Source organism: Sitophilus oryzae, unplaced genomic scaffold (genome assembly GCF_002938485.1).
Source record: "Sitophilus oryzae breed Bouriz unplaced genomic scaffold, Soryzae_2.0 scaffold_149_pilon_pilon, whole genome shotgun sequence".
Taxonomy (NCBI): Eukaryota; Metazoa; Arthropoda; class Insecta; order Coleoptera; family Curculionidae; genus Sitophilus; species Sitophilus oryzae.
The window spans coordinates 2058284-2069060 of NW_022146169.1; the positions used below are offsets into that span (position 1 = coordinate 2058284).

Consider the following 10777-nt stretch of genomic DNA (forward strand, 5'->3'; position numbering starts at 1 on the left):
ATTAACTGACTGTTTGCGTTGATTAATAATAATTGCTCCAAATACTAAAAAACTGAATTTTGTATGGCCATTAGACAGTGTGATAAAAAGTAACACCTTAAAAATGATATTTCATTTTTTAATAAATGCTTATTTATAACAACAGAGACTTTAATTTGATAACTTATTATTATATTGATTTCTGACTCAAATCCACATTTATTTATAATAATTTATTAACGAACACAATTAAGTATGTAATTAATTAGTATATGGGCGAAAATAATGGTGTTATATTTAATTAATGGTATACTCTTTTATAAAGATTTAAATAGTTTTCTTTTTGCATACAAATGGGCTAGTAATATTATCGTTTTGCTAAAAACGATAATATTACTAGTCTGTACATTTTGTACATTTGTTGCTTTAAAAACAATATAAAATGTCAATATTCCATGGATATATTGATAAATGAGGTCTAAATTATAAGAAAATGCATTTTCTACGAAAACTTGAAGGGATAGGTAAAAAATGGTATAATACAATTTGATAGACAATTTAATTGTGCATCTGATTCTCCTAAAATATACAGGGCATTCCATTTAAATTAAAGAAGTTATTGCCGTTTGAAGCTAATAATTATTTAAAATAAATTTTTAGACACTCTGTATAAGGTAGTATTATTTTTATTATTGCAACACAATAACTGATCAATAAATAAACTTCATTAAATATTTAGTATTATAAACATTGATACCCTTGGAGAAATGAAGCTTTAAAATTTTTCCTGCAATTTCACAAAATTGAAAATATTTCAAAAACGGTAAGGTTTAAGTATAATAAACCTTAATCAAATTTACCTTTAATTTAATCGTAGAAACTAAAAATGTAATAATATACAGGGTGTTCCATTTAAAAAAATACAACTTTGATATTTTTTATTTATTTGGGACACTCTGTATCTTGTAAAAATATTTTTAAATTGTAGCTCTAATCTAATAGTCCTTCAACGAACCCCAAACTTACAATTTGTAAAAATCTCATCGTTTAGCTACAATACTCCATGTCGTATATGGTGAACAACCCTGTATAGTTCCATTCGAATCGATTCGTGTGCGGCTTCATACTACTATACCATAGTATAATTTCCTTCTACTGTGACTATACGTTACCGAGGTTGCAAAATAGTTGCAAGCTCAACTAAATTGCAACTTTTGTCACTTCTGTCAACAGTCGCACCGTGGGAGCTAGGCCTTAATCTACCAGATGCTGCTTCTGGCTGATTTTTGCGATTTTGTAGTACACTATAAATTCCTTAGTTTACGGATTCATGCAATACTACAGGTATTTTTCTTACGTCTTGCATATTCTATAAATACCTAGTAATTAATTAATGTTAATATGAAAATAAAACCATAACAGTAAAATCACCATTTTAAATTATGAATACAAATTGCAAAACAATCTGATGCAACTCTTCGTCGAATATCATCATACTTAGTGAGATTTTTTCATATTTCTGTAATTCAAATCTGCCAAAGTCCAACAATTTACTTATTTATTTATTCTACAAAATGGTCATACCAACAAAGACTTGTTAGTATGACTTAGCAGGTAATATGACAATTTTCTGTATTTGAAGTAATTAATAGAATAAAAATGTTTCTGTGAATATTTAATTCAAACAGAATACATTAAAATACACTGCTTATCGTAAAAACTCAGTTTAATTATTTTTATAGTTTCGTTTGCCTTTGCTCCTGACAAATTTGAATTTTTGTGGGTTTGTTGAGCATTTCCGTGTTTAATCTGTAATATAGGTATATTTTTTCTTTTATAAGTTAATATGGGACAAAGTATACAGAATGTCCGCGGATCGTCTTTCTAAGAGGAAAAAGAAAACATTTTGAGAAAAATGCATTCTTTACAAAACAAATTGTGTGTGCACTATGTGTTAACTGGTTAATACTATATAATAAATATTCGTTATTACTATACCTAATAATATAATAAATATTTGAAGTTTTTTTTAATTTTTTTGAACTCTTTAATTAATTTTTTTAAAAGGTCCGATTAAATTTATATCTCCGAAACTAAAGTTTAAAAAAAAAAGTCATACTATACTAGAAATTCTAGTTGCATAGTGCACGAAACGTTGTCAAAATATCAAGCAAGGATGGGACTCTTCATAGATAAATATAATTTATTTATTTTAAACAAAAAAGAGTCAATAATTTTAATTATTAATTATTAGCAAGAAGCACGACACTAAAAAACATTAACCCCAAAAAAGTCTTTCAATAATAGCTACAACATAAGCTAAAAATATGGACCCAAAAAATTCCCATCCCATAATATTTTAGATATGAGTATAACTATATTTTAACGTTTTTTTCTAGAAATATTCCTTTGGAATTTTTTATTTCCGGGAGTGTATAAAAATCGAGTCAAACAAGTTGTTACAACCAGGTACAAGGAGATAAACAACATTAGAATAAAAGGTGCAAAGATTCTGTTTAACAAATCAGTTGAAATCGACTAGCTAACGTTCGAGGTTGAAGAGGATGCTGAAAAATATAACTTTTTCTATTTTAAATATTCTTGTGTGTCAATGAATGTTCTGGAATTTTTGGTGATTACGAGAACACAACAAATACAAAGGTAAAAATTATTTTCAATTTTATTATCTACTGTTTTTTTATTATTTCATATCTTTATTAAAACCATACGATTAAAAAAAATGCTTCAGAGATGGCTTGAAAATGAAGATCGCTGTCATTATTAGGTAAAATGATATGGATAATGTTATTGATCGTTATTTCCAAGCTAACTGGACGGCGTTTTTTTCGATCTTAAGGTATTGATATACCGGGTGCGTTTTAAAAGGTGTTTCAACCCTATAAGTTTTTTATTTTTTCAGATAAAAAACGAGATTTGGTTTATTACTATATGAAATAAATTAGGATTGATTGGCGTATTTAATTGTTTTCAGCCACTTCCTGTTTTACCGGAAATTACTACAACTTTTGATTTTTATATGGCACCCTCGGTATATTTTTACTTTATTCGATGAAAAATGACACTCTGAATAGAATGACATATCATATGTAAACTTTCGACATTCTCGATTAAAAAAATGGTATTCAAATTTAAATCTAGAGTCCTATGGTTGTGTTATAAACACTATTTTTTAATCAAGGAGTCTTGGAAAAATTGATTTGATCGTCCAATGTTTTTCGTGTCTTATCCTGGCGTGTTAAAAGATGCCCAAATCATATTTTTAATCATATCTCAATTTTTTCAAATTGAACGAGGATGGCTCATTAGCGTATTGGGAAAAGCATTTTTTGCGAATAATTTGGTACCACACGTCAAAACGTCAAAAGTTGACATGTGATACGTTTTTCTATTCAAAGTGCCATTTTCTATAAAATAAAATGAAAAAATACCGTGGGTGCAATTTAAAAATCGAAAGTTGCAGTAATTTCCGGTAAAACTGGAAGTGATCGAAACCAATTGAATAGGCCAATCTTAATTTATGTCATATACTAACATACCAAATCTCGTGCTTTTATCTGAACAAATAAAAAGTTATAGGGGTAGCATATAGGGGTGACTTTTGAGACACACCCGCTACACCTACCTATTAAGGAAATCACTTAAGTTTTTTTGAATTGATTTGTATTGTATGACATTTTTCTATTATTTGTATATTTGTTTTTGTGCTTTTTTGTTTTGTAAATGCTTTGTCGATGAAGCTATTTTGGCTTTTTGTACAGTAAAGCGTTGTTTATTATGTTTATTAATCCCAATATTTTTATTTTATTAAATTAAAAAAATGTTTTTTCTAAATTTTCTGTTTCAGTTTTATATTCGATGATCCTTGGCACATTTTAAAAATAATGATTACCTCTTTTTAAATATTTTGTTTTATTTAGTTTGGAGAAAAACTTGCACATCAAAAAAGGCAGTCGCAGAGGAAACTCCGGCAACAGAAAGGAACTCCAAGTTCTAACTCAAATCCACCACGTACCATAGCTCAGATACTTGAATTCAAGCACACACTGAAAGATTTTCGTTATTTGGAACAGGCATTCAAAATGGTTCATATCGTCAACACTGCTACTTTTGGATCAAACGCTGAGAAAAACTCCAAGTAAGTAAAATCTAAATAAAAGTTAGAATAATAAAATTTATTTTATGAGAGTATAAATAGGTTTTACTTCTGTCTATACAGGGTTAGGCGTTCATTTTTTTTGTCCAAATAAACTGCATTAATAGAATAAATTATTGAATGTTATAGTCTAAGAGCTGGCTACATAAAAAACCTTATCATCGTTACATGGCTAATTTTTTGTGTGAAGTATCCTTTTGTGTAGCCATTATGAAACAGTCATGTCTGCCAGCGCGATCCCGGGACTTAAAGCGGGGGCGGCCAATTGAAAGGGTGAAATTTTGACACTAAAAATATTATAAGATACATGAATTATAATTGCGAAAATAGCTTTTATTTGTTATTAAGAAACGTGGAAAATTGTTGGCAGACATTTTTCTAGTCGCTAAAATGCCGACAGACAACGCGAAAGAGCCATGAAATTTTAAAAATTATTAAAAAATGAAATTTGAAGAATGAAAAAAATTATGGCATATTTGCATGCCGATTGGTGAAATGTCATATTTATTTATTTTAAAAGCCGTAGGCAAAAGGGCAGACAAAAAGATCGTGGCTCAATCAGCTGCAGACAGTTATCAAAAGCCCGATATTACTCTAGCGCTTTATTCAGGGAACGCTGGCCGCCTCCTCTATTTAAGTATAGATAAATCATATAATCGATCTGCTAAATCATATAATATCCGATAATAACCGATCTGCTAAATCATATAATATACGATTATATTATGAATATATTTTTTTATTATTTCAATAACGATTTTTTTGTTTGCCCTTTTGCATACGGCTTTTTAAATTAATTAACAATACACATGACATTCCATCAACCGACATGCATGTATGCGATGATTTTCTTTTGCCAAAATTCTATGCCTCTCTCGCGTTGTCTGCCGGCATTTCAGCCACGAGAAAAATGTCTGTCAACAATTTTACACGTTTCCTAATAATAAATAAAAGCTATTTGGCAATTACAACTCGTGTACCTTATAATATTTTTAGTGTCAAAATTTCACCCTTTCGATTGGCCGCCGCTGCTTCAAGCCCCGGGATCGCGCTGGCAGACATGACTATTTCACAATGGCTACACAAAAGGATACTTCACACTAAAAATTAGCCATGTAACGATGATAAGGTTTTTTATGTAGCCAGTTCTCGGTCTATTATTTTTATAATTAATAAAGTTGTTTTTAGCCAATGCTCAGTTTATATTGCTGACAGATGTGGGCCTTTTTTTATTTATTTTTGTCGTTAATATATTATTAATTAAATTTTTATTTTGTTTACAGAAAGATTATGTCTTCCACGTTTTCTAAACCTGAAGTAAAAACGAACAAGACTCAAGGAAAATCATCTGTGGATCCCAAGTATGGCGCTTGGGGATCTACCTTCAAAAATAAAGATCATTTTAGCAGTTTACATCTTTGTTAGCTAGTCTTTTTACTAATGTTTTCTAATTTAAATGAATATGATATTACAATTGGATAGCTTTTTGTATAAAGGAACTAATTTATAAAAATATATAAAAAGAGTAAAGTTATTCAAGCATTTTTCCTTCAAAACGCTATTCAGTTTAAATAAATTGACATTACTATAAACCACACCAAATTTATATTAATTGAAACATGTTTTTAATTTTTACGCATTTTTAACATTATTTTGAAGCATTTTAAAATATTGTACAGTGTTGTTAAGTAGCTTTTACATTCTTACATGTACCATTGCGATAAAAAAAAGTAGTACAAGAATTAGTAGTTCCAGATAGAACTCCTGGTCTATATATCTGGATATCGAGAAGTGAATATCGTCGAACAATACAATTATGCCACCTAACTTTTTAGGCGTTATAATGAATTTGGTAATAATTGGTAGGTATACGTGGCGAAATAAAGATATAAAAAATTTACCTACCTTTTAAAAATGGGCAATTTTTCAAGTTTTTTTTTATTTTATTATAGACCAGCAGATTAAATCATATTTTGTTGTACTACTTTTTTTATCGCAATATACGTACCAAATGATATTTGACAACTTCAAATCCAAATAATTTAAATTTTGTAGTATACAAATAGATTATAGATATTATATTAAAAACAAGTGATATAGATGTAAACTTTACTAATATTATATTAAATATTATAATACATGGTATTAATAAAAAATAAAATATACAAAATGTATAAATTTGAAAAATAAATTATGTTGTAAACGGTTGGACTTCTGAGTTGTTTTCTTTATTTGTGACTTTCTTCCACCATAGTTTTTCAGTAAATATTACAATAAATGATAAGAGGAAACCTACAGATTAAAAATATGTTAAATTTGATCAGTTACATAAAAAGCAAAGTTGATGATGATTGCTAAGAAATAATACATCAGATTGAAAATGTTATATCAAGTTGTGGAGTAGGAAAAGTATCGACAGGATTGTAAAGTTTGTAGGATTGTATCTGTTAAAATTCATTTAGAAAATTATGGAAGCTATTGGGGGGGGGGTTAGGTATTCGTTCGTAATCGGATTTTTTAGATTTCGAAACATGACGTTGTAGGGTTTAGCAAGGCAGGTTTGTTGGTTTACAAGAACCCTGTAGACTGCATTTTTATATGGGTATACTTATTCGTAAATATGCTTAATAATTTAAAAGTTTTTCTTGGAGATGGATTTTTGTTGTTTGAGGGATTTCTTACCTAAAGCTAAAATGAAGAAACTGCCTTGCATATCATCCAAGTTGACAGTATGATTGTTCACTTCAACACTGCGTTTTTTCTTCCAACATTTGTCTTTTTTTGGTAGATAATCTTCTAACCATTTCTGTATTAAACCGACCTGGTGTAGTTTTTTAATTCTAAAAGTTATAACAAATATACCTTAGAATTAAAAACTATTCACTTTTAAAAAGTAAAGTAAAGATTTCAGTTAACGTCTCCTTTTTGCTGCCAGGGCTAATCTGGACGGGGCCTACTTTGTTTACGCGGAATCCAAACCGCGGTCCTCGGCCATATCGTGGTCAATGGCCTACCGACTTGGCAAGTGTCTAAATCGACTCTTACTCACGAGATATCCGATCTCATCCGGCCTCGAACCGGCGTGAATGAGCAGTGTGTGTCAATAGATTTTACACTTTTACCTTTATTGGACAACGGCACGATACAGAGTTTCGAACCGGTCACCCGTCCATCCACTAGTATCGCCTTACGTCGCTTAACTTCGGTGTTCTAAAGGGAACCGGTGTTTCGACGTAGCTAGGCCGTTGCTCTATTCGCTTTTAAGTACCGTATGATCGAATAGAAACGGCGGCGGCGTCCAGTTGGCTTGGAAATGACGATCGATGACATTCCCGATATAATTTTACATATAAAATAACAGCGATCTGACGCCGTTTTTTTTCGATCTGGATGTTGGAATCCATGACATTACAACAGCAAAAAACACTGCTTTACCACAGTACACCAATGCACTTACTTTAAATTCTGGACCTACGTTTCGCTACCCATATTAGGTACCATCCTCAGAAGATGATTATAATTATGTTTTAAAGATATCATAGTTAGTGAAACGCACGTCCAGTGTCTAAAAGTAGTGTTTTGGTGTATTATCACAGATTAGGTATCCTATAAGTATACAGATAAAAATCTTGTCCCTAATTCGTGGTACGAAAGTTGTTTTTTATGACGATGTGCAAACGAGTCAAATTCCCTGTGCGCAAAAATAAACTCGCGTAAAATAACAATAAACAGCGTAATAGAGAGATATCGCTAAACCAAATAGCGTGCATGGACGTTAATAAGGCCAGGTGTTATTTCCTTTACGTGAGGTGGTATTAACTCTCTTTATTTATAGTTATCGGATCGGAAAGAATTCTGATCGCGTCGCGTCCGTTATTTAAACTTAACCTAACTTTGAATTTAAAACTTTGAAATTGTTTTGTTTACTAGGTATTTTAAAACTAAAAGGGCTAAAGTGGCTTATTTCCAGTGCTTTATTGTTCAACGTCTGCCAGTGGGTTTAGGGCAACAAGCAGCAAATTCTCTTAGAAGGGCTAAGTCGTCATCTGCTGTAAACCTAAGACTCTTTATAGGTTCTTTAGTATTGGAAGAGGTGGAATCCATATTTATTTAATTAAAACTAATCCCAGCTACTTAAATATCAAATTACCTAACAAAACTAAAGCAATAATTCAAAACAATTCAAACATAACCTAAAATAAAAGATCTCGCCGCGCGCCGCGCCGGCCGGCTCCGGTTGTCAAATACCCGCACATGCCAATTTAAGCAATTTTTAAACGTTATCAGAGGTTATTTAGAGAGAGCGCTTGGTGTAATTTATTCGCAAATTACGTCAGGCGGTAACGTTATTAGCGGGTGCGTTAAAAATTGACTCGCGCATATCGTAACCATGATAAGGTACGCGTAAATACTGGATGACGCTATTCGGTTTTCCGATATCTCTCTAATAGCTGTGCCGGTCAGGCGCTGTGCACAATTTTAGAGGCCATAAGTGGACGTGCTATGTGCGCAAACTAGTCACCTAACTAGTGCCCGATTCCGAAAATTGGAACCACGAAAAACAATAAAGAAAAAAACAAAGATTATAATCTGTATAATCTGTGGTATTATGGTGACCTAGTGCTTTAATTAGTTGAAAATGACGATCGATCGCAGTTACCATATAATTTTACGTGTGTTCACTGTTTATGTGTCGTTTAAAAAGTCATGTATCTTCATTTCCAATACAACTCTGACGCCCTTTTTTATCGTATTGTAATATGACAGTGACAGTTCTTTGTAATTTAAATACAAAAGTAGATTATTGTTCTGTCATTTTTGGTTGTCATCTGTAGAAATATTCTCTCATGTGAGATACTTTAAATATTCCTTTATTTGTTTTATTATAGGTATGGTGTTTGACCGTATGATCGAAAAAAAAACGGCGTCAAAGACGGCTGGGGAATGACGATCGATATCAATTTTGTAGAGGTCAATCTCTAGACGTTCCCATCATCTACATGATTCCCAGGCACACAAGTCTATTTCCAAAAATTATTTTTCTCGAATTTTAAACTACACCATGGAAAAATAATTTTTACTCAAAATAAAAATAAAATACATCCTTGCTAAGGCCAACTGGCAGTAAGCGCCATGAAAAAATAAAGAAGAGTACGGGTCAATTAAATAACATCTAGGGATTGACCTCGTCAAAATTATTATCGATTTTCATTCCCCAACAGTCTTTGACGCCGTTTTTTTTTCAATCGTATGGTATTTTGCCATATATAAAGTTTTTAATTCACTTGAAATAATAATTACCGTAACGTCTGTTTGAAGACGTCTTGAAAAATCTGACAGAAGACGTCTTGAAAAATGATAGAAAATTCAAATTTACATATGACTTAAGCTTACTTCGGGTTTCTCTTATTACCGATTCTGAACCGTCCTAGAACTGTAATGTGTATGCGCAGAAGGAAATATGAAGACATTATTTCATTCGCGCATGCGCAGAGTTCTAGGACGGTTCAGAATCGGTAATAACAAGAACCCGAAAAATGCTTTAAAATGACAGATAACTGTCACTGTCAAGTGTCAGGTATTCTCTCGTTTGACAGACTTTGGCTTAACTTACTCAGTATTAATTTTATTTAAATATGGTGTATCAGGTGAGACAATTAAGGCAATTTGTTCGTCAAAAAATTCATCAGCTCCTGGAAAAAGTATAATGAATGTTAGGTACATTTTTGGTACTACATGTATAGAATGACCCTGAATGAGATTGCGTTTTAGAATAGTAGTATAGTAAAAATATATAGCACTACGCACCGCTTATAGGCACAGCCTATTCATTAAACAGCCAGTCGATTTCGCTAGTTTGGGGGTATCCGTGCTTCATTTGCCGTGCGTTGTATATGCCGCGCCTACAGATGCAATTGCATAGAGCACCACTCTCAATATTTTTATAAACGAAGCTTCAATGGAGCTCAGAATCCTACTTGTTATATAACATAAGATAAGCAAATATCTAGGTAGGTGTGTAGATCTCCATGTAAATGATCGTAAGTCGACTGGCTGTCTAATGTATAGGCTGTGTTATAGGTAATCAGAAAAAAAAACTGTTATATAAGTCAAAATCGCAATTTTCTAATATTAATGTAGACAATATCTATCTACCTAAAGCTAAATCACAAGTATCGCTTTCTTGAAACTGTTGCTTCATAATATATTGCAGCTTGATCTTCCAATCGATGTGGACATGCTTTCCAGCTTTGATCAAATTGATCATGTTCCGCTTATCGGTCACATCCTTGCTATGTTCGTAAATTATTCTGTACGTTTTATCTTTTGTAACCTAAAATCAAAGTTTCAAGATAAAAATATATTTCTTTCTTTAGATTTTAATATCCAGTTGTAGATATTAAAAAGTTTTTTAACATCTTCTGAAAACACTTTTTATTAACTTCTGTTACGTTTTTCGTCGGTTCCGTGTGGATAGAAAGTCACAATTTATTTAAACACTATTTATTTAACACTAATTAACAGAAACAATAACGATAAAAGACTTATAGAACTATTTACAAACGATTTATAACTAAGAATTTATTTTGAATTTTAGCGCGTCAACTGCACTGGTATATTTAT

The 10777-nt window shown here is 31.4% G+C and overlaps 1 protein-coding gene and 1 long non-coding RNA gene across 2 annotated transcripts in view; one reads left to right on the forward strand and one right to left on the reverse strand.

The window, feature by feature from the left end:
• The first annotated feature begins 1578 nt into the window (after positions 1-1578).
• LOC115878015 lies at positions 1579-4067 on the forward strand. Its single transcript, XR_004049458.1, has 3 exons — positions 1579-1593; positions 2379-2640; positions 3918-4067. It is a non-coding gene; the product is annotated as an uncharacterized LOC115878015 (long non-coding RNA).
• A 1369-nt stretch (positions 4068-5436) lies between these two features.
• LOC115878014 (ionotropic receptor 93a) overlaps positions 5437-10777 on the reverse strand; it is a 35167-nt gene continuing 29826 nt past the window's right edge. The window contains exons 14-16 of the mRNA XM_030894368.1: positions 9768-9846; positions 6836-6993; positions 5437-6445 (exon numbers count right to left, since the gene is read on the reverse strand). Of these exons, the coding sequence (XP_030750228.1) occupies positions 6345-6445; positions 6836-6993; positions 9768-9846 (338 nt within the window). The 3' untranslated portion in view covers positions 5437-6344. The remainder of the gene's footprint in view (positions 6446-6835; positions 6994-9767; positions 9847-10777) is intronic.